The sequence below is a fragment of the Lynx canadensis genome, chromosome F2 (genome assembly GCF_007474595.2).
Source record: "Lynx canadensis isolate LIC74 chromosome F2, mLynCan4.pri.v2, whole genome shotgun sequence".
NCBI lineage: Eukaryota > Metazoa > Chordata > Mammalia > Carnivora > Felidae > Lynx > Lynx canadensis.
The window spans coordinates 19,868,324-19,892,606 of NC_044320.2; the positions used below are offsets into that span (position 1 = coordinate 19,868,324).

Below are 24,283 nucleotides of genomic sequence, written 5' to 3' on the forward strand. Positions count from 1 at the left end.
TTGGAATGAAGAGGAAGTGTCCAGAGAAACTCAGCGCTTATCAGGGTTTGGAAGTTGTTTCTGAAGTACAACTTTGATACAAATTGCCGCTCTTTTTACATTTTAATTAATTAATTAATTAATATTTATTTATTTATTTTGTGTGAGAGAGAGAGAGCACGCTCAAGTGTGAGCAGGGGAGAGGCAGAGAGAGACAGAGACAGAGAGAGAGGGAGAGAGAGAATCCCAGGGAGACTCCATGCTCCCAGTACAGAGCCCCATGTGGAGCTCAAGCCCATGAACCATGAGATCGTGACCTGAGCTGAAATCACGAGTTGGACAGTTAACCAACTAAGTCACCCAGGAACCCTGCTGTTCTCTTTTTTAAGAATTAATTTCTTTAAATTTATTTAAATTCCAGTTAGTTAATGTACGATGTAATTGTAATGTTAGTTTCAGGTGTACAATTTAGTGATTCAGCACTTCTGTACAACATCCAGTGCTCATCACAACAAGTACACTCTTTAAACCCACCCCTCCACCCACCTCTCTCTGGTAACCATCAGTTTGTTCTCTATAGTTAAGAGTCTGTTTCTTGGTTGGCCTCTCTCTTTTTTTCCCCTATGATCATTTATATTGTTTCTTAAATTCTACATAGGAGTGAAATCATATGGCATTTGTTCTTTCTCTGACTTATTTTGCTTAGCATAATACTCTCTAGCTCCATCCAAGTCATTGCAGATATCAAGATTTCATTATTTTTTATGGCCGAGTAACATTCCACTATATATATACCACTTCTATGCATTCATCACTTGATAGACATTTGGGCTGTGTCCATAATTTGGCTATTATAGATAATGCTGCTATAAAGATTGGAATGCATGTATTCCTTCAAATTAGTGTTTTTGTATTCTTTGGGTAAATACCTAGTAGTGCAATTGCTAGAGAGTAGGGTAGTTCTATTTTTAACTTTTTTGAGGAGCCTCCATATTATTTTCCACAGTGGCTTCACCAGTTTGCATTCCCACCAACAGTGCATGAGGATTCTTTTTCTTCCATATCCTTGCCAACATCTGTTGTTTCTTGTGTTGTGTTGATTTTAGCCATTCTGACAGGTGTAAGGTGATATCTCATTGTAGTTTTGATTTGCATTTTCCTGATGATGATGATGAGCATCTTTTTTTTTTTTTCTTATTTTTATTTTATTTTTTTTTTCTGATTTCTTTTTTTTTTATTTTTTTTATTTTTTATATATATGAAATTTATTGACAAATTGGTTTCCATACAACACCCAGTGCTCATCCCAAAAGGTGCCCTCCTCAATACCCATCACCCACCCTCCCCTCCCTCCCACCCCCCATCAACCCTCAGTTTGTTCTCAGTTTTTAAGAGTCTCTTATGCTTTGGCTCTCTCCCACTCTAACCTCTTTTTTTTTTTTTTTTTTCCTTCCCCTCCCCCATGGGTTCCTGTTTAGTTTCTCAGGATCCACATAAGAGTGAAACCATGTGGTATCTGTCTTTCTCTGTATGGCTTATTTCACTTAGCATTACACTCTCCAGTTCCATCCACGTTGCTACAAAAGGCCATATTTCATTTTTTCTCATTGCCACATAGTATTCCATCGTGTATATAAACCACAATTTCTTTATCCATTCATCAGTTGATGGACATTTAGGCTCTTTCCATAATTTGGCTATTGTTGAGAGTGCTGCTATGAACATTGGGGTACAAGTGCCCCTATGCATCAGTACTCCTGTATCCCTTGGGTAAATTCCTAGCAGTGCTATTGCTGGGTCATAGGGTAGGTCTATTTTTAATTTTCTGAGGAACCTCCACACTGCTTTCCAGAGCGGCTGCACCAATTTGCATTCCCACCAACAGTGCAAGAGGGTTCCCGTTTCTCCACATCCTCTCCAGCATCTATAGTCTCCTGATTTGTTCATTTTGGCCACTCTGACTGGCGTGAGGTGATACCTGAGTGTGGTTTTGATTTGTATTTCCCTGATAAGGAGCGACGCTGAACATCTTTTCATGTGCCTGTTGGCCATCTGGATGTCTTCTTTAGAGAAGTGTCTATTCATGTTTTCTGCCCATTTCTTCACTGGGTTATTTGTTTTTCGGGTGTGGAGTTTGGTGAGCTCTTTATAGATTTTAGATACTAGCCCTTTGTCTGATATGTCATTTGCAAATATCTTTTCCCATTCCGTTGGTTGCCTTTTAGTTTTGTTGGTTGTTTCCTTTGCTGTGCAGAAGCTTTTTATCTTCATAAGGTCCCAGTAATTCACTTTTGCTTTTAATTCCCTTGCCTTTGGGGATGTGTCGAGTAAGAGATTGCTACGGCTGAGGTCAGAGAGGTCTTTTCCTGCTTTCTCCTCTAAGGTTTTGATGGTTTCCTGTCTCACATTTAGGTCCTTTATCCATTTTGAGTTTATTTTTGTAAATGGTGTGAGAAAGTGGTCTAGTTTCAACCTTCTGCATGTTGCTGTCCAGTTCTCCCAGCACCATTTGTTAAAGAGGCTGTCTTTTTTCCATTGGATGTTCTTTCCTGCTTTGTCAAAGATGAGTTGGCCGTACGTTTGTGGGTCTAGTTCTGGGGTTTCTATTCTATTCCATTGGTCTGTGTGTCTGTTTTTGTGCCATGATGAGCATCTTTTTCATGTGTCTGTTGGCCATCTGTATGTTTTCTTTGGAAAAATGTCTATTCATGTTTTCTGCTCATTTTTATTTGGATTATTTGTTTTTTTGGGGGGGTGTTGAATTATAGTTCTTTATATATTTTGGATACTAACCCTTTATCAAATATGTCATTGCAAATATCTTCTCCCATTCCATGGGTCGCCTTTTAGTTTTGTTGATTATTTCCTTCATTGCGCAGAAGCTTTTTATTTTGATGAAGTCCCAATAGTTTGTTTTTGCTTTTGTTTCCCTTGCCTCAGGAGACATATCTAGTAAGAAGTTGCTACAGCCGATGTCACAGAATTTACTGCCTGTTTTCTCTAGGATTTTAATGGTTTCCTGTCTCACATTAGGTCTTTAATCCATTTTGAATTTATTTTGGTGTATGTTGTAAGAATATGGTCCAGTTTTCATTCTTTTGCCATGTTGCTATCCAGTTTGTTGAAAAGACTCTTTTTTCCATTGGATAGTCTTTCCTGCTTTGTCAAAGATTAATTGACCATATAGTTATGAGTTCATTTCTGGGTTTTCTATCTTTTCCATTTATCTATGTGTCTATTTTTGTGCCAGTACCATACTGTCTTAATCACTACAGCTTGTCCAGAAGTGTGATGCCTCCAACTTTGCTTTTCTTTTTCAAGGCATATTGCTATTCTTATTAGCTTAGCAGCAGTCATGACTCAGGCAGAACTCATGTCTGGGAGTAGCTGGATCTTCATCCCAGCATACCCTCCCTTAGATAACCCAGCACTTAGCATCCACTTGGAGACGGCCCAAAATGCTAAGGAAAAATAATGGACCAGGAAGATGGAGGCTTAGATTCTGGGTACTGCTATGTAGCTGAATTGTCTTGTACAAATCATGAACCTCCAGTTCCTTCATTAGTAAAATGGAGATGATATTGATCTGCCTAGTCTTTCTCTCAGGGTTGTATTAGGCAGGTCATATGTGGAAAGTCAGTCCTTGACAGTCATAAAGAACAGTGTTTCAAAAAATAATACAAGCATCCATTTATTCAACAAGTATTTACCAAGTAGATATTATGCATTTGGTATTGTTAGAGGTAGAGATCTAGTGATAGATAAAATCCCTGTCCTTATGAAATTGTTATTTTATTGTGATATTTAGCCAGTTGATGAATTATAGCATAGTGCTTTAAGAGTTGAGATAAGAAAGAACAGAAGCATCGAATCAAATCTCAGGGGAGGTTGACGTGGCAATAAATGATAGCAGGCACTTGCAAGGGGAAGGAGGAGAAAGGATGCAGGAAAAGGAAAGACCTTGAGTAGAGATTATGTGGTAAAATCCAAGGGCATATTTTGTGGGAGTGAATGTTTTTTAAAAAAAAAAAGACAAAAAAAAAAAAGATTTTCATGTGGCTCTCAAGTCAGCCAGCTAATCTGTGGGAATATGAATCAGGAAGCTGAGAGGGAAAAAAATACAAACTCCAGTCTGGATGACCAAATTTTGGAAGACAAAAGAATGAGCCCTGGGAAAGTCCACACCACTTAAAAAGATATGCCTCCAAGTATTTTTTCAAATGTGGTGTCTGGAGGAGAACCTTGGATATGCCCAAAATGCCAGAGAAGTGTTGTAAACAGGGAACTTGGGTATGGAATGAAGACTCTGTCTGGAATCTGATGGAGGAGGAACCCAGCTGGGAAAACATGGAATGCATTAGACCCATATCAAGAAATCATGAGGAGCATGTTTCTAAAGTAGAAGGTTGCAGGCTCATCTGCAGGGTGGCTGGTCTCAGGATGAAGATCTTACATGTCCAGAGACTGAGATTCAAGCACACTTTTATGGCTCAAACAGGAACTTTTTGTTAAACAGAAATGCAATGGGTGGCTTGCCTACAGTGTCACAAAAAGTAACAGAGTCAGGCTGTAACCAAGAATCAGTGGCCCGTTGATACTCTGATAAACTGAAAAAGGAAGATCTAAATTTTGATTCTGGACTATAAAGTTTGTGTTTCTTACTGCAAAGATTATTTCATCTCTTGCTTAGATGAAGCAATTATGCTTCAGGAAGACCCAAGTAGATTCTTTGGGTTAATTGGGGAAAGTAGTTGAATTTTAGGAAACTATCAAAACCAGTATATTGTTTTTTTTCTTCATGCCAAATATGTCCAGTTAACAATTGAGAAGAAATCACATCATGAAATATTTGTACTTCAGCTATGTGCCCAAAACAGCAAATGTGCTTAGCTTGGGAGCTATGAAGTGCACATTTCTTTAAATATTTTTAATGTTTATTTAGTTTTGAGAGAGAGACAGAGAGAGAGCGCACAAGCAAGGGAGGGGCAGAGGAAGACAGAGACACAGAATCTGAAGCAGGCTCCAGGCTCTGAGCTGTCAGCACAGAACTCAACCTGGGGCTCAAACTCACAAACTGTGAGATCATGACCTGAGCCAAAGTCAGACACTTAACTGAGCCACCCAGGCACCCCTGCAGTGCATCTATCTTTCTTTCTTTCTTTCTTTCTTTCTTTCTTTCTTTCTTTCTTTCTTTCTTTCTCCCTTTCTTTCTCCCTTTCTTCCTCCCTCCCTTTCTTTCTTTCTTTCTTTCTTTCTTTCTTTCTTTCTATGTTTATTTTTTAGAGAGAGAGAGCATGAGCACGGGAGGAGCAGAGAGAGGGGAAACACAGAATCCAAAGCAGGCTCCAGGCTCTGAGCTATCAGCACAGAGCCTGACGTGGGGCTTGAACTCACAAACCGGGAGATCATGACCTGAGCTGAGGTCGAACGTGCAGCTGACTGAGCCACCCAGGCGACCCTGCAGTGCACATTTCTATACACGCAAAGCAGAAGAGTGAATAGAGATGGAGAAACAACTGAGGAAATCTTTCAAAAGAAAGTGAATCTTAAGATGTCTCTTTCCCTTTTGTTCCCCGCCCCCCCCCCAACCCGCTTCTTCATTTCACTTCCATGGGGGCTGGACTATGTGAGCTTGTTGTTTGTCATCCACATTTGGGTATGGAAAGGGGCACTATTACCAATTATGACAGGGAAGGCTGGGGTCAACCTGGCTTATCTTTGTGCATTCCGTAAAGACTGTACTGATGCCACCTCATCCCCATCCACCATATTCATCATGCTCTGTGTTCCCATTGCACTCTGTAGATATCTCTGATATAGTGTGTATCATATTGCATTTGAGTTATTTGTACCATGTTGGTCTCTCCCATTGAACTGTGAGTTTTTTTGAAGGTAAGAGCTGTAACTTAATTATCTTTGCCCAGCATCTCTCTTCTATAGCCAAAGGCCTGGCACAAAGAAGGTACTCAGTAAATGTCTGATGAGGGAGAATACATTAATGATAAATTTGAAGGGAGAGACATGACAGGTCTGTTGGAGAAGCCATTCCCAGTAGAATGAAAAGGAATCACATTATAATAGCATAGAATTGCTAAGGATGGTTATGACCAGAGTGTTATAAATAAACCAGCCTTCATGGAAGGGGCTGTTATGTGGAGGAATGCCAGTAAATGAGGACTGGAGGGGGAGCCATGTTTGGTGGAATCTTTAGATTGCCCAAGACTATTGTTGGTGGCTGCTCTTAGGAGGGGTATTGCATGGAAAAACATGGCTGCTGTTTTGTTGTCTCTTAATGGAATAGATTGGATGCTAGGCTTGTATTTGAATTTGGAGGAATGTGTTTGGTAAGCATTAAAACTTGAATGATAAAAAGAGAATAGCTTCTCAAAGAATTTTGATACTTCTGCTTCCAGCTGAAACCAGGAAATTCAGAGGCAACAAAAATGAAAACAAGGAAAACGTTAATGGAAATTTTGAACCTAGAAAAGGTTTGGTTTGAGTTTTGAAGGAAAGTCTGACTTGGTTAACTGCCCCCAAGTACTACTGTTATGATTTGCTGGCTTTTTATTTGTTCATTATATTTTGTTTATATAAGGTTATCATATTATGTTCTAATTTTTAGGGGTGGGTCCCCAAATTTGGCAGCTTAAAAAAGGCTTCTACATTGACTGCTTGCTGAAGAAGCCACATTACCCAGAACAGGCTTTTGCTTTAGTAGGTGTGGGCCCCTTTGCCTCAAGTCAGCAGTTCTACTTGGGAAAGGCTTGCAAAATATTCTCCGAAGAGTTTTCTCTGTTACTTGCATAGAATGGTAATACTTTAATTAAAGCAACATGTATACATAATTTAACAAGTGATTACCAGAACTGATTTTCTCCAATAAAAATAATCATAAACATTTTTTTTGATGATCACTTAGGGAATTGTGAATTACCTAAGCCTCAATCTCTAAATATTTTGGTCCGTAGGACCCCAATTTCCAAGAATCTATGGAAGTTCTGACTTTAGTCTATCCAAAATGTGCAGATCAAACTCCAGGCACTTATTGTGGGTGTGGAATGAAGGTTTGCACACTAAACTTCCATCTCCTTAAAAGAGTAAGGTTTCAGACCTCTTTCCGCCCCCCCCACCCCACCCCACAAAAGGAGAGCTTTCTCTTGGAGGTCTACATTCTTATGGTCTTGAGCTCTTTGGTAACTGATGACCTCCCCTCTCTGTATTTAAAGCACCCTCTTGAATGCCCACTTACTTTATCTATACATGTTCCTTTAAGTTCTTACCTAAAGAGTGTTTCTCCATGTGACAAATCTGCTTACTTTAAATGCTCATCACTACTCACTGTTTATGCTGAAATAATGCATTATTTGAGTTGCAGTTTGCAAATAATGATCAAAGAGTGCCTTCCTCTTAATTAAATCGTTGGCTAATTTGATGAGCCTTTCCAGGGGTCAAATGAATTAATTGTATAAAAATCACTCCTATTGACTTCCATTCAGCTGAATTGTTTAAAAATTTCCTATATTGTTTCATTCCTATACAGATTAAAATTCTTTACAACTAAAGAAAGTATTAAAATAAATATGGCATTTATATTATACTTTTGATAACTGTAAGATTTGACCCATGCTTAGGTGATCAGATAAACCACAAAGTGTTAGGGGAAACTAACTTGATTAAATTAAGAAGAAGGAACTACACTATTAATAAGTAAGCAAGCAAATTATGGACAACTTGACTCTGCCAATATTTCTTTCATATTTAATATAAAGTTTAATGTGTGTTTAACACAATTTTTGTTCTCTTTCCTAGAGCGACACCTCCTCTACGGACGGCCTGCAGTGCTTTATCGGACTCGATACGATATCTTGTATCACACTGACTTTGAAAGCGGTTATAGTGAAATATTCCTAATGCCACTCTGGACGTCATACACCGTTTCCAAACAGGTCACTGAAAAAATTGGGGCTTATATTCTTCATGCGATTACATTCTTTGCATTAATGTAATGATTGCTTGCTTAACAGAATTTTGTCTTAGAAAAGATTTTAATTTATCTTGAAGAAAGAAATCTTATATCGAATCTATTACTAAGTATTGTTTTTAATCTTTATTTATTTTTGAAGGAGAGAGAGACAGAGTGTGAGTGGGGGAGGGTCAGAGAGAAAGAGGGAGACACAGAATCCGAGACAAGCTCCCGGCCTTGAGCTGTTAGCACAGAGTCTGACGCGGGGCTCGAACTCATGAGCCACGAGATCATGACCTGAACCAAAGTCAGATGCGTAACCGACTGAGTCACCCAGGAGTCCTGCAAAGTATTTTGAATTAGACTTTATTCAATGTTCTTCTAAGAGCTTCATAGGAATATGTTAAATTATCAACGTATTAAAGGAAGTATATACTAATGCTTGTTGCTTTTCCTCTGTTTGCCATTGCCCGATAGTTGCAGAAGCCGCCAAGATTTGACTGTTTGTTTTAATAGTTTATTTTTTTAGAGCAGCTTGAGGTTCACAGCAAAATTGAATAAGGACAGAGAGTTCCCATATACCCATGGCCCCACACATGCACAGCCTCTTTGACTATCAACATCCTGTTTTTTAATAAAGATTTTATGTTGGGGTTTCAGTTTTGGTGAAGATGAGATAGGTAAGTTTATATATGGAATTAGAAAAGTTTATTTGGCAGTTGAAGTATGTGTTTAATTTCTGATTACAAAGGAACACTTCTACTGCTGCAAACACAGCTTCTTGTTCGCTTGTACGGTGTGCATGTACATATGCCCTGGTGCACAGATTTATATGCAGTCTCTCTTTTTATAGAGGGTATTTCTATATTTTTTCTTAGAGTGTTATTTTTTAAGGCTGTCTCCCATGGAACCCCATCCATTATTTCAACAATGCAATTTCTGCTTTATATATTGTGGCTTTACTTAAGACTGATAAAAGTGTTCTGCCACTAAGAAAAAATAAGATTTTGCAAATTCCTGGATTACCATATTTAAAACTGAATCCTTGCTGGTTTTTGGGGGTGTTGGGTGAGGAGGCCTCGTTTTAAGGAGTCAACGTCCAAGTATGAGCTACGGTAAAAGCTAGAGGGGTTTGCGTTCTGGCTGTTCGTAACAGAGCAACTTGGTTTTGGTATTTCCTTGTTGGTTTGGCATGGTCTTTGTGATGGCATTGCTAACTACCTCTGACTCAACATGCAGGCTGAGGTCTCTGGCATCCCTGAGCACCTGACCAACTGCGTCCGGCCTGATGTCCGTGTGTCTCCAAGTTTCAGTCAAAGCTGTTTGGCCTACAAAAATGATAAACAGATGTCCTATGGATTCCTCTTCCCTCCTTGTAAGTTTTAGCATATCAGGATCTGACCATTCTAGAGGGATATTATTTCGTAGAATCTGGACTGTTAGGATTTCCTGGACTGTCAGGATTTTAGGTCTTCTTCAAGAGGAGCACTCAAGAGATTGAAAAATTGAACTTCTATGAGATACTTCCAAAATTGGTCAGAAAACAGACCACCTTTCACAAATCCTGTTCTCCAGGAGAATTCTGAAGTGCAAGGGAATATATAGCGTGCCCCTCACATCATTAATGGGAATCTGACAGTAAAATGGTATATCATTAGGACATTAATGTTTTAAATACTAGAGATGTGATCTCTTAAGAATATGGGAAGCCCTGGGGCTCCTGGGTGGCTCAGTCGGTTGAGCGGCCCACTTTGGCTCAGGTCATGATTTCACAGCTTGTGAGTTGGAGCCCCGTGTCGGGCTCTGTGCTGACAGCTCGGAGCCTGGATCCTGCTTCAGATCTGTGCCTCCCTCTCTCTCTGCCCCTAACCCACTCACATTCTGTCTCTGTCTCTCTCAAAAGTAAATAAACACTAAAAAAATATATAAAATTAAAAAAAAAAGAATATGGGAAGCCCTTTAATTATCTCTCATTACCTTGATGACATTTTTTAAACTCTAAAACCTATATACATAATACTTAGTAGACCCAAGACTAGGTAGGAAGAAAAAGCATTGTAAAAATTTGGGGGAGAAAGCTATTGGTGAAGAAAAGAGATTGAGTGGGAGGGGAACTGGGAAATACTGTTTAAAGTAGGGAATGAGTAGAAATAAAAGAGTAGATCTATACACAATTCACTTCAAACTGTTCAGACCATTTTAGTAGATTACATTTTTATTGATGTCGATTTTGGGAAGTAATGGACACTGTTTGTTTGCCTAACGTTTAGATCTGAGCTCTTCACCAGAAGCTAAATATGATGCTTTCCTTGTAACCAATATGGTTCCAATGTATCCTGCTTTCAAACGTAAGTCTGATACTTACCTAGTAAACTATTATTTATGAAAAGAAATATTTCTAAATTTACCACTTACCCTTTCTACCTCTATATTAAGTTTGATAATAATATATTTCATGTGTTTAGCCTTTATAATTGTTGAAGAACTTTAACGTAAATTCTCTACTATTAATCCAAAATATGAATCTGTGAGGGAGGTTGGTGGGTTGTTTGTCTCTTGTTTACAATTAAAAAATTAAAGTCACAAGAAATGACCCAATTCACGAATGATAGAAACTGAACCAAACCCAGTTTGTGTTTTGCTTCTAAACTGGTGCTCCTTCTATTTCAATGCTCATTATATTGGTGGTTAAGAAGGGTCTTCTTTTGTTTTGGAGGCCACTTGATGTTTAACAACACTTATGTTTATTTATTGAATGTTAAAGTAAAAGCCACCAGAACTTTCCCCCTTTAGGGTGGATGGTAATGATGTATTCTGAATGTTGACCTTGAAACCCAGGAAGAACTTTAAAGGATCTTCTGAATCATCAGAGTATTAAATTCAGATGGTCTTAGGGCTTTGTAAATTATTTTAGTTTCTTTGAACAGCCATAATGTCTTTGTGCGTGACGTAAATATTTGTGGGTGAAAATGATGCCGTGAATGGTATTGGCACAGTGAGCCCTGGTCCAAACACTGACTTCCCTGGAATCTGACAACTAGCTATATAATTACAGAAATGCTATTTAACCTCTCATTTACAAAATTATGAGATTTTATTGCATGACATCTATGGCTTATATGGATATGACGTAATTGTCCAATGGAATAATCCATTTTCTATTTCTGATAACAGATAATTCACTCATTTGCCCATCCATCCATCCATCCATCCATCCATCCAAAGATAGAGAAAGCATTATGCAATAATTTTTACCTCCTTTTACTGTGAGGAGACTTGTATTCTTATAGGAAAGGTAGGAAAAGGAAGCACCTCTACCTACTTCTACTTGGCAGAGGACCACTGGTTGTGTTCCAGGACTCTTGGGCTGAAATGAAGTGTCAGATTCAGAATGCATGATTGTGGAGTGTCATCTCCAGTGGCAGGCCTCCAGAATTTGACATCAGTGAAATGGCCAACATGGTTTAGAGGAAAAAAATGTTTATTTGATGTCCTAGTTAGTAAGTGGAGGTTAATTCAAAGGTAGAATGAATCCATTGCTTAAGCGTGAAAAATTAAAGAATGCTTTTAAAAGGCAGTTCCCTAGTTTTTTCTTAGTCCCAACTGAGAAACGTTTCAGAAACTGACATAGATAGATTTGTCATAATATTACATGGAATGCATCTTCATAATGTCCACACATCAGGGTTTCCTGAATATCTTTGTTCTTTGCTGATGCTTTTTTGACCAAGCAGCAATAAAGGAAACACACGGTACCACCCTGAGGCTGGCATGGCGAAAGGCCTTTCACAGAGGGCTCCCTGTTCTTCCCTGGGACTGGTTTTCTCACATGCCACATTTCTGTGGGTTTGGCCTTTTGACTGTTCTCATTGTTATTTTTCTCCCTTTCTGCCTTTCCAGTTTTTGTGCTTAACATTCGAACTTCTCTCCCATGGTCCTCCTTTCTCTCTTGCAAATAATTATCTGTGGTATTTTGGCTCCGGTGGACTGCTCTTTCTGAGTAGAGTATCAGAGGGTCTAAAGAATGGTAGAAGCACTAGGGAAAAAACAGCCAAGTACTTTTTCACAGGGGGAGATAAGAAGTGATAATAGCCCAAGCCTCACAGCCCTCATGTAGAGTAGCACGTAGTTCAGCGAAACCTAACATTTCAGAACCAACTCACTATTCGCATTTCCTGTCCTCTGTCATTCCCTCTTTTGCCTTTCCTTTCTCCCCACTCTGTTCCTCTCCACTCCTCTCTCTGCTTGACTATAATATTACCTGGACCTAATGTGGACAAGGAAGTCCCCTCCAGAGGTGATCTTGAAAATGAGAAATGAGCGATGGAGAAGAAACCAGACAAGCACAGATAAGGGAGTTTTCCCGATGAAAGGAAGAGAAAATGCAAAAGCTTAATCTGAAATGAGTTTGGCAAATGGGAAGACGGGAAGAAAGCCATGTACCAGAGGGGGAAGGAGGAAACAGAGTCATGCAGGTAGGCAGGGGCCACGGTGCAAGGTTAGGATTTTATTCTAATTGCAGTGATACATCATCTGGAATGTTAGAAACGGGAAGTTGGGATGAGTGTGACACATTCTGGGTATGGTGTAAAATGATCCGAGTGGCTATTATATAGTGGGCTGCAGGGAAGAGCGAGGTTCTCACTGGGAGCCTGGGAAGTAGTCTTTTGTGGTAGTTCTTTGCAGAGAGGATAGTAATTGAGACCAGGATGGATGCAGTGAAAATAGTCGAAAAGTGGTCAGATTTGGATGACGGGGGTGTATTTCAGAGGTAGCACTGACAAGGCTTGTTCACGTGTGTAGGAAAGAAGGAGCCAGGTCAGAAATGACTCCTAGGATTTGGACCCGAACACGTGAGTGAGTGAGTGTCATTACCTGATGGAAAAGCAGGGAGTTAGAGCAGGATTGGGAATGGAGGCCAAGAATTTTGTTTAGATCATTTTTTGCCAGACATGGTCATTAGGTCAAGTGGACCCTGAAATGGGTGGTTGGATAACAGGTCTGGAGCTCCTTGGGAGGGTCAGGGCTAGAGACATAAACTTGGGAACAAGTATATCTATGAGATCATGAAGGAAGAAAAAGTAGATTAAGGCCTTTTTTTCAGTTTCTCACAAACACTGTCCTTCCTCTTTTGACCACACGATTCCCCTTGCCTGTTCTGTTTCCATCTCTTTGCCTGTAAAGCATCCATTTATCCTTTAGATCTCAGCTCAGTAACCACTTCATTGAGGAACCCTCCCCCGACTTATTGGGCTGGGTTAAACTCCCCTACTGGTGTCTCCATGCCTTTCTCTCTGCTCGTTCATAAATGACACACACAGCTGGTACTTCAGGATGAATTCTTTTCAAGAATCGCAGGAGCTCTACTGTCCCTTGGCTTATGACATTTGGCTGATCCCAGAGAGAATTTGACCAAAGCAAGGAGTTTTGATCATGAAGAACAGATTTTTTTCCCCCCCGCAGGAGTCTGGAATTATTTCCAAAGGGTATTGGTGAAGAAATATGCTTCAGAAAGAAATGGAGTTAATGTGATAAGTGGACCAATTTTTGACTATGACTATGATGGCTTACATGACACACAGGACAAAATCAAACAGTAAGTTTGTCTTTTCCACTCAGTGTGTGTTTTTAAATTCTAAGATCTCATTCAAGGCTCTTTTTCAAATATTCACGTACTAGAGAAGAGCTGATAGCCCTAAAGGCCTTTGCTCTTTGAATCTCTTTGTAATTTCTTCAGTGCTTTTGGACGCTTGATTAAATGTCTTATTGGTGGTTGGAATGGAATGGAGTTTTGTGGTAAATAAATGTACTTTTCCATTCCATGAGAGAAAAGTATCAAAAGATTTTTTTTTTAATTTGTCATTTATTCTTTATCAACTCGTCAGTGGAAAGATGATAATTTTCCCTCATCTCCATTATTTGAGGAGACTTTTGGAACCCCTTAGATTTCCGGATCAGTATATCTTAATAGGAAATTCCATGGAGACTTTTGTAAAATCTAGTTGTTTCTACCCTTCTCCATGATGCTGTTGGGGAGATTAAAAAAAGATAAGGCATACTTGCTCAGAAGGAGCTAACAGTTCGATGGAGAAAGGAAGTAGATACAAATATGACAAATTCATAAGAAGTCATTTAATTTTATACATGTGTGAAACAGAGGGGCACAAATGATGAGAAGGTTTAATTGTGATTTACAGATAATTACAAACAAACAATAATTTTTTTCATACACATAATTAATAACATAGGAATTATCTTACTCCCTTTCTAGTCATCCATATGAGAAATGTCAACTTAATTGTACATTTATTTTATTGCTGATCATTGCTGTAGTTTTTAACCAAAATTATCATTTTAGTCGTAATTTCAGTATTTTAAAAATGATTAAAATTAAGATAATAGAGAACCAGGTAAGGAATTGTGAGTTTCTGCACTTCAGTTTACTGGAAAAGATTTTTTTTTTCCATCTCTACGCTCATCACTAGCTCATTAGTCCTTAGTATTTCCTTGAGTGAATGAGTTTTCTCTACCAAGCTCAGCATCTCATTGGAGTTTGAAAGGGCTTATTATTGCCCCAGCTTCAGCGTCTCCTGCCTCAGGTCCACTTTATACAATTTTATGCAAGTTCTCTTCCCGAAACATGGATCTTCTGATGACTCTCCCTGCCACAGACACCTTCAGTGAGGCCTTACTACGTAAACAATAACACCCAAATTCCACAATGTAGCCCTCAGAACCTCCAAAGTATGGCTTTTATTGACTCTTCCAGCCTCACATTTCCACTATCTTGAGCCATTCATCGTGTCCAACGTCTGATCCTTGGTTCAAGCTGTTTTCTTTGCCTGGAATATCGTTTTCACTCTGCCAAGGTAAGAGAAAGGGAATTCCAGGCAATAAAAACATTGGGTTCAAAATACAGAAGTGGACCACTTTCTTAGAAGTGAAAAATGATTCAGTTGAATGGAAGTTAATTTTAGTGACTTAGGCAATATTCGTGGGTCACCATTTAAACAAGAAAGCTATTACATGTGTTGTAACTTTATTTTTCCTTCCTGTTCCAGGTATGTGGAGGGCAGCTCCATTCCCGTACCAACTCATTATTACAGCATCATCACCAGCTGCCTGGATTTCACCCAGCCTGCCGACAAGTGTGATGGCCCCCTCTCTGTCTCCTCATTCATTCTCCCTCACAGACCAGACAATGAGGAGAGCTGCAATGTGAGTTCAAAGACAGAGTCCTTTAAAATGATTCATCTTTGCTTCTTAATTTATATTCCCACCATTAAGCTCTTATACACTTATTATAAGACATTTGGACTATACAGTAAAACCAAGTGGAAAGAAGAAAAGACCTTTGCTTATCACCTCAGAACTTTGTGTTTGAATGGCTTTTTAATTTTCAGTGTAAGGGTGTGGGGAGGCATGGAAGTGTGCATTCACTATAGTTCCGATTACGTGTTTGATTTTGTCAAATGATAAAATGCCCAAATGTTTTTGGTTTTGCAAAAGACATATGTATTTTGTAAAGGTAGGATAAAAATAGCAACATTTTGATAATTGTTGAAACTAGATAAGAATTCATAGGGGTTCATTATGTTATTCTTTCTACTTTTGCGGGCATTTGAAAATTTCTATAATAAAAACTTTTTATAAAGACACATATACATGGGAGTATATACTTTATAAATCAGATTTTTCATTTGCTGCTAGTTATGAGGGCACTTGTAACAGGTCACCGTTCCCAAACAGCACAGATGACACCCAATACCCTTATTTGTAAGTGGAGGCAGGAAGGCATCACGAGAAGGTCCCTGGCAGGGGGGTGGGAGCCATGCAGTGTGCTCCTGGCCCTCTACTCCTTCTGCTTACACTCAGGGACACATCACATCACTTCCCCAGATCTCTTCGATGTGACAGAAAGACTGTGCTCCAAGATTGATTTTAGAAGCAGTAACCTCTATGATTTTGCTTTATAGAATAGCAGGAGCAGAGATACAATCTACAGAAGAGGATCTTAGTCAGCAAGCACTACTCAGTTCCTAAACTGTGTGTGGTGCTCTGGGAGAAACAACAGTGTGTCAAACATAGGCACTACTCAAGGCAGCCTGCAGCAGGGGGGAGCAGAAAACAGGTGCAGACTTTGCTACCCTACAAGGCAAAGAGGCCCGAGAATAGCTTCAACAGAGGTTATCAGTTTCATGGGCAAGGTAGATTTTGGACTAGGGCTTCAGCTGTGGGAGGAGACTGAGGCTATGGATGTTCAGAGCAAAATAAGGGATGCAGGACACAAATACAAAATTTGAAATATGGCCAAGATAGCTAATTAAGCTTGACCAGGATATTGGAATTGAGGGTAATGGGGGGAGATAAGATTTTTAAAGCTGCTTGGAGGGTGCCTGGGTGGCTCAGTCATTAAGCGTCTGACTTCGGCTCAGGTCATGATCTCACAGCGCTTGAGTTCGAGTCCCGCTTCAGGTGAGCTTGAGCCCCGCTTTAGGTGAACGCGAGCCCCAGGTGATCCCTGGCTTCTCTCTCTCTCCTCTCTCTCTCTGCTCCTCGCTCACTTGAGCCCTCTTTCTCTCTCAAAGCACACACACACACACAAAACAAAAAACAACCCCCCCCCAAACAAAAGAAAACAAAAGTTGATTGGAATAAATTTTAAATGGAAGTAGTAGTAATGGAAGCCGTAGTGGCAGAGGTAAGAATCACTACCATTTGCTGAGTATGTGTTACCACCCAAGTACTGGGCAGGTCCTCTCCATAGATTATTTCTAATCATCTAATTATCCTGCGAGGCAGGTATATGTGTTATTCTCCCCGCTCCCATCGAAAAGTTTGGTACATTGTTACCTGGTTAGTCAGTAGGAGAACAGAACTGTAGATTCAAGTCCTCTGACTTCAAAAGCCCATCCTCCTTCAAATTTATCAGATTTCCACAGTAGAAACTTGGGACCTTAGAAACTTTTCTTATTGCACAAGCATTAAATAGCCACGGAAAATGCTGGTGCATAAGAGCAACATTTCAGGGCTCTCCTTTAGGGAGATAAATTTAAGTTGGAAGGGGTCAAGCCTGGTGTTCAAAGTGCTTTGGCAAGATTCACGGGATTGAGGGAACAGAACTGGAAGTGAGGTTGTGGTGTTGGAAATGTAACAAAGAGAGTAGAAGGCAGCAATATTATACTGAAGGATCAATAAGATCGTATAATAATTTGGTAGGAGGTGGAGAAGCAGAGGAACTGCAAGTGAAAGGCAAGCTGTCGTCAGCTTATTGACTTGACCTTCTCCATTTTGATTCTTCGGAAACACGAGGGTGGCTAATGGTGTACCAGGGGGATGTCATGCCTCTGGATAACATGATTTACTTTGTTTGAACTTTAGTTTTCCTAGAAACTTATGGAGAGGTAAACATTTGTGCAAAAAACTAAACCCATATATTATGGAGTGAAATTCACAATTGCCTTGCACTTTTAAGATAGAGACTGCAAAGACATTTCAGACTGATAGGAGGTCATTTAAGATACAGCTAGATTCCTGGAGAGTATGTGTTCAAGTTTCTCTGTCATCAGGGGAATTTGGTGATGGGACACTGAATTCAAAGACATTCTTCAGTCACCCCAAATTGTACATCTGACCAATGAAATCCACAGATGTCCTCACAGCTGTCTCCCTCCACTTTCTGGCTCCTGACTCTGCACAGAGCTTAGAGATATTTCTTGTAGAGTTCATGGCCAGCATGTTTCTTATTCTTATTCTGCCCACACAGAAACCTGTCCTTGCTGTGAATGTCACTTTAAAACTGCTGGGGCTTGAATTCACAATCTTATGAGAAAGTGAGGAAGAAAAGGCAGGTGAAAAATAAATGTCCATAGCAAGACAGGTAATAAAGAAGTTCATGGGTGGGCGTTTGTTTGTTTATTTACTTATTTATTTATTTTTAAAATGTTTCCTTCTCTTCTTCCCTTGGTACACATGAACTTTTATTTGAATTTTATTAGTTTTGCATTTCACCCTAGAGTCTCTCCTAGCAAATACTTTTGTGGATTGCCAGCTAGCATCAGGCAGAAGATATTTTCTTCCTGTGTTGCATAGCCAGCATTTCCTAATGACTAGTGACAGGCTAGATTTTAGCATGTGAGAACCAGAAGAAAATGCCCTTCGAATGAAATTGGCAAATACTTCCCAAGGAAAGAACTAGCAAAAGACAATTTCCCCCCTGAATTCTTGTAATCCCAGCTGGCCACTATTTATATTAGGAAAAACCTTTTTACCCCTTTGTCTTTACATTCAAATGACTGTATTTACAAGAGGAAAAATTAGACCACTGAAAAATCAAATAAAGAGTTGAATATGAAAATTCTTCCAAAATACAGCTTCATGCTTACTCTGCTTACTCTGAGGGGGTCCTGATCCATTTGGAGACCTCCTACTTCGTTAATTATATGGTCGCACTGAGGATTGGTCAGTACCGTTGTGGGCAGAGTTATATTTAGGTCTGTCTTTTCCTGTGAATCGCAGAGACCTTGGTTAGCTTGGGTTAGGAGGGTGGGGCATGGAGGGTTAAAATCCTTACTTCCCCAGCCTGCAAAGCAATTTCTTCCTATTTCTTCATTTTGCCTGGGATGGCCAGGCCTCAGTTTCCTGAACCAACACCCTCGTGGTACATATTTAGCACTGGCAAAAGCTGCTGTAGCTCCCTGTCCAGGTCTGTGTGGGTTGGAGCTTTCCGAGAAAACCCATTGCAGGTTCTTGGACTTTGGTGGGGAGTTCATTGAGACCACTGGTGGTGGAAGAGCTGGGCGAGGGCATTTCTGAACATAGCCCTGGACACGCAGCCACCCTTCAACTTGTGGAACAGCTCTTGAGGGCCATTGCAGTTCTGGGGGCATTTGGGAATGAAATTATTTGCAGAGGCCCTCCTGCCTCATGTCTACTAGTGAAGGTAGGCGTTTCCCCCACAATTCCCAGAGCTCTCAGATCTCATGCTTTCTCTCAACTTCGCACCAAAGTGAAAGAAGGTATTTTTAAAATATAAAGGATTACTTGTCCTAAAGTGCCTTTTAATTTCAACTGAGACACAAATAAATTGTTTGGTGTGGGACATCCGGATGTCTTTCATCTGGAATTTGTGCCAATGAGACAGTCTTGGCAAGTAGCTAAGGCAGAAAGAGATTTCCTTCCTCTTCTCTATGATGTTTCCCTACTTTGTCTTTTGTTCCCCTTCTTCCTTTCTCTTCTTCTTCCTACTTTCCAGGGAGCTGCTGAAGTCAGCATTCTTTTCCTTGTGAACCGATGAAGAAAGCCTAGAGAGGTCAAGTGGGTTGCCAAGGTCTCATAGCCAGGAAGTGGTAAAGCCACAATTCCAACCCGGGCCTGTTGGGCCCCAAAATACCAGGTGTATCTTGAGCTGCTTTAAGTTGAACTCATTATTTGAATATCAATTCATTGCAATTTAATAGATGATGTTCTTGATATTGCGGGTTCTTCTGAAAGACCAGGAACGCACACGTGAAATTCTGTGCATCCAGCGTAAGCTCTTCACTTTCCTTAGGAGCCAGAAGAGCATTCCAAGTTGCTCTGTGCCCAACATTGCAGTTTGACGGCAGCGGGGGAAGAAAGTAATTACTGAATTCTCCAGGGCCTTTGGTTTTTGTAATTTGGATTTATGTTCTGAAAACCTATTGAGTCAAAGGCCCTTTTACACCACATGTCTCATTTATTTGGTACAGCTAATTGCTGTCAAAAATGTTAACAGCCAAGGACAGGTATTTGTGGTGTGTTACCAATAGGAATGTGGTAGAGTGGCCAGGGAGGCCAGGAAGGAATCACAGGCACTGGCTCTGGGCGCAGGAGTATGGAGGGGTCGTTTGTGGCCCTGCACCAAATTGATCATCTGGAGAACCTCCTCTGGAAAATTGTGACTCTGATTGTATTCTGTTTCCATTGCAGAGCTCAGAGGACGAGTCGAAATGGGTCGAAGAACTCATAAAGATGCACACAGCTCGGGTGCGGGACATTGAACATCTCACCAGTCTGGATTTCTTCCGAAAGACCAGTCGCAGCTATCCAGAAATTCTGACGCTAAAGACATACCTGCATACATACGAGAGTGAGATTTAACGATCTGACCATCTGCAGTGCAGTCTTATCAACTGGTGTATATTTTTATATTGTTTTTGTATTTATTAATTTGAAACGAGGACATTAAAAAAAATGTTAGTATTTTAATCCTGTACCAAATCTGACATATTACGCTTGAATGACTCCACTGTTTTCTCTCACGCTTGATTTAGGTAGTCTTATGTTCCGAGTAGAGCTTGTAATAAATACTGCAGCTTGCATTTTTAGTGGAAGCTTCTAAATGGTGCTGCAAATTTGATATTTGCATTGAGGAAATATTAATTTTCCAGTGCACAGTTGCCACATTTAGTCCTGTACTGTATTGAAATACTGATTTTGTAAAGTTGCATTCATTTACTGTTAATTATGACAGACATATTTAAGCCTTTTAGACCAATCTTAAATATAATAAATCACACATTCAGTTTTTTCTGGTTTTATTTGGCCTTCATTTCACTTATAAATTAGAGTGTTTGCTTCTGGTATATTCATGCATGAAAAGTATACATTTTCTGTATTGGGCCTTCTTCCTTGTTGAATATAATTCATATAGTCAAAGGAACATCCATGCTATTCAGCCATAGTGGCTTGGACGAGATAGTTTAGGTACACATCTGTGGGAAATCAGAAGGGCGGAGGGCAAGAGAACCAGAAGACCTCCAGAATACCCTCTGTCACCAGTCTCTTTTAAAAATATTTTGAATTTTGGAGGAGTAGGTTCTTTTGATAAGTTGATTCAAAGCTCTGAGTATTAAACTCAACTGGTACTATCTGAAGCATATATTCTGTATAAGGTACCAACCTATGAACCATGGAGGATATAAAGAGAAGTAAGAAGGTGGGGTGGGTATAGCTGTAAAAGTATAATTAACCAATTCAGGTAGAAAATAATAAATGCCAAGTGAAAAGTGTTAGTAATAATTAATATGCCAAGCATCTAAATGCTAGGTGGGGTGATTGTAGATGGCCACAGCTTTAAATAGTGAAACAGGATGAGGAAGTCATTCAGAGATTTTTCAATCCTTCTGATTGTGTCTGGGAGAAAGGATCACATTAGTGTCCTCATATCTCTAACAGTTGCTAATCCCCCTTTTAAAAAAAGGAGAGGACTGGGGGCACCTGGGTGGCTCAGGCAGTTAAGAATCTGACTTTGGCTCAGGCCATGAGCTCACAGTTGGTGAGCTTGAGCCCCGAGTCGGGCTCTGTGCTGACAGCTCAGAGCCTGCCTCAGATTCTGTGTCTCCCGCTCTCTCTGCCCCTTCCTGCTTGCACTCTGTCTCCGTCTCTCTCAAAAATAAATAAAAACATTTAAAAAATTAAAAAAAAAAGAAGAGGACAGCATATTGCTTTGTTTTCATTATGTTAATTCTTATAGTTGCCCCATTTATGGTCAGTGAAGTGTGTTTTTAATTTCTATACAATTTCCTTTAAAAATCAAATTGTGGGTGCCTGGGTGGCTGAGTCAGTTGTGTCCAACTCTTGATTTCGGCTCAGGTCATGATCTCATGGTCTGTGAGTTCGAGTCCTGCATTGAGCTCTGCTCTGACAGTGTGGAGTCTGCTTGGGATTCTCTCTCTGCTCATGCTATCTCAAAGTAAATAAATAAACATGTAAAAAACAATAAAACAAAAGTAAAATCAACTTGTTTAAGAAGGAAGGCATTGTGTCAAGTAAAAAACACCTTACAACAGAAGTGGGGGAGACTTTACTGGGCATTGGGAAAAATCAGGGAGGTGGTAACAGTAAAAGTACTTACTGGAAAACAGCTGTTGGGATACATGGGAAGAAGTGAACACTCCAATGCTGATGACAGCTGTATTTATTGAGCACCCACTATGTTCCAGGCGTATCTCTGGCACTTCATGTACCTTGTCTCTGAACGCTGAGAAACAAGGAGCTCAGGGAAGATTTTATGGGACAGAGAAAAACGAGATTGGCAACATGGAAGAATGCTTGCATTGGGCTTTGTAGTTTGGGCTGGGGTGAGGGTGTGGTGGAAATGAGTTGGAATATGACTTCTTATACATTTAATGGTCAATAATGATTTATTGGTGAGTTGCTACACTCCAGTATTTATACTTGCTATGGGGATGACACTGGAAAAGATAACCACGGTTCCAGATGTCATGCTTGTGACATGTGCTGTGAAAGAATTAAATAGGTGCAGAGAGACACAGGGGTAGAAAGAGAGGAGCGTTGTAGGTGACATTATAGCTGACACTTGGAGGATGAGAAGAGCTGGGACCAGAAAGAAGGGCATGGCCAAAGACTGGGGGTGGGAAAGATCTTGGAATGGGTGAGGATCTGAAAGGAGACGGGTATACCTGATACAGCAGCGAGATTGATAGGGACCAGGTGAGTAGATCCTTAGAGGCCCATTGAGGCATTTGGATTAGATTCTAAGCACGGTGGAAAATAAAGAAACCTCAAGCAGCGATGTGACAGAATCTGATTTACAATTTCAGGATGTTGACATAGATATGCGACAATTATAGTATGCTCTAAACGTAATTCCACACAAAATACACCTAATACCTATTAGGTGCCGTAATTCTGTTTCCCAACAGCAACATTGCAAGAGAAGGAGCAGTTCTGTTTTTTATTAATAGTGGCAATGGTCGCAAGCTCTTTGCTTAGCCAGATTGCTAGATCACCTCAAATTGAACTCTTCTCAAAATAGGTTATACTCGAGGCTTTTGGGGTGAGCAGTTGCAAATTTAGTTGAGTGCTTCTGCTCTATTTTTATCGTTAGGTCAGATCTTTCTTTCTCATGAATAAACTTCATATCCAGAGAGAACATCAACCACTCTGTATTTCAGGTGAGTGGCTTTGCCGATAAACACATGTCATTAATTGTGGGGTTATTTACAAAAGTCCCTGAATGGACAGGGGCTCTATTAAAATGAGAACCGAAAGACTATTTTAAGTTGGGGTACTTGGTATTTTTTTACATGGAGACCTTAGTCCATTCATGCTTTCATTGAGCAAGTTGCCAACTGCTTGCTAGCATGGTGGTCCTGTTCTAGTGGATGGATTCAGAAACTGCCTCTCTAAAATGAGCTCATTGTAAATAGTGTAAACCAGGAAAGCAGCCACATAGTTTCCCAAGAGCAAAATCATTCTGAATTGTTTTTAGGAGAGTTGACTTAAAAAAAAAAAATCTCTGAACGAAAGTAATGGTTGGTGCCAGTTGAGTTTGTATAACTGCCTATGGGCCAGAGAAGTCCAGTGCCCATTATTCCTTGTGGTGGTTGGGAAGAGGGTGGCTGCAGTGAAGTCCAGATGATTCTTCCTGTTGATACTTCTCTCACTTCAACTGTCTTTCACTACGTCTTTGCTGAGTCAGGCTGGGCTGCCTTGTGGGTGGGAAGTGGTAAAGGCAAAGGGAATTCTCCCATGGCTTTGAGCAGAGGGATTGTATGGGACAGTGAGGAACCAGATTTAGATGTTTGAGTTTGTAGGCTGGGGTAAATAGAGCAGTGCCGGAGGACCAACCACGTGTGGCAGTAGGTTCCTCTTTGGGCTGCGTTTCTAGGAAGCACATGTGCTTGACCCCTCTTGGCAAGGATGTTCAGTTTGGGCTGGAATATAAAAATGGAAATGGTGCCCCTGCCCAATGGAATTTTGCACTCTGGTTATTGGGAGCAGGCAAAACTCCATTACTTGTGTGACACTGGGCACTGTTCCTTCCAATTCCTTCGGGTGGCTCTTTCCCTGCCTTTAGGTAGTTCCTCCCCAAAAGCCTCAAGTGCTGATTAGTGTTCGACTGAATACTCGAGACCCTCTGCAGGATTCTGGAAGAAGAAGACCACCAGCATTTCAGGGTGGAGGCAAGGTGACAGGCTATGAGGCCATGGTTAAAAGCTGGAGATTTGCAGTTACATGGCACTGGGTGATGTACACTCTAAATTTTTTCATCTGTAAAATAGTGATAGTAATGTCTACTTCTCAGAGTTGGTATAAGAATTGTGGCAGGAAGTCTCACTGGAATATAATTTGTTAAATTTTTCCCTTCATTTTTATCTCCATTTCCTACCAAGGAAGACATCCCCTTTTAAAGTATTTTCTTGGCTTTGAGTCTTTTTGCAGAGTAGGGGTGGAGAGCAGAAGCAGTCTGCAGTTCATGGATTTCCTGCCTTTTATGAATCGGAAACCCACTGAAGAGATGAAAAGACATAGCCTTTAGAGTGCTGAGAGAGGGACCTTTCCTGAGATTCAGAT

General features: G+C 40.2%; 1 protein-coding gene across 6 annotated transcripts in view; it reads left to right on the forward strand.

Moving 5' to 3' along the window:
* Nucleotides 1-20,491, forward strand: part of ENPP2 (ectonucleotide pyrophosphatase/phosphodiesterase 2) — a 111,718-nt gene extending 91,227 nt beyond the window's left edge. For 3 of the 6 annotated variants that reach the window (XM_030303997.1, XM_030303996.1, XM_030303998.1), the window contains exons 20-26: nucleotides 6,393-6,467; nucleotides 7,789-7,925; nucleotides 9,182-9,317; nucleotides 10,213-10,290; nucleotides 13,406-13,538; nucleotides 15,004-15,160; nucleotides 19,892-20,491. In XM_030303997.1, the coding sequence (XP_030159857.1) occupies nucleotides 6,393-6,467; nucleotides 7,789-7,925; nucleotides 9,182-9,317; nucleotides 10,213-10,290; nucleotides 13,406-13,538; nucleotides 15,004-15,160; nucleotides 19,892-20,062 (887 nt within the window). In that variant the 3' untranslated portion in view covers nucleotides 20,063-20,491. The remainder of the gene's footprint in view (nucleotides 1-6,392; nucleotides 6,468-7,788; nucleotides 7,926-9,181; nucleotides 9,318-10,212; nucleotides 10,291-13,405; nucleotides 13,539-15,003; nucleotides 15,161-19,891) is intronic. The other 3 variants (XM_030303999.2, XM_030304002.1, XM_030304001.1) reach the window with 1 other exon arrangement.
* The last annotated feature ends 3,792 nt before the right edge of the window (nucleotides 20,492-24,283 follow it).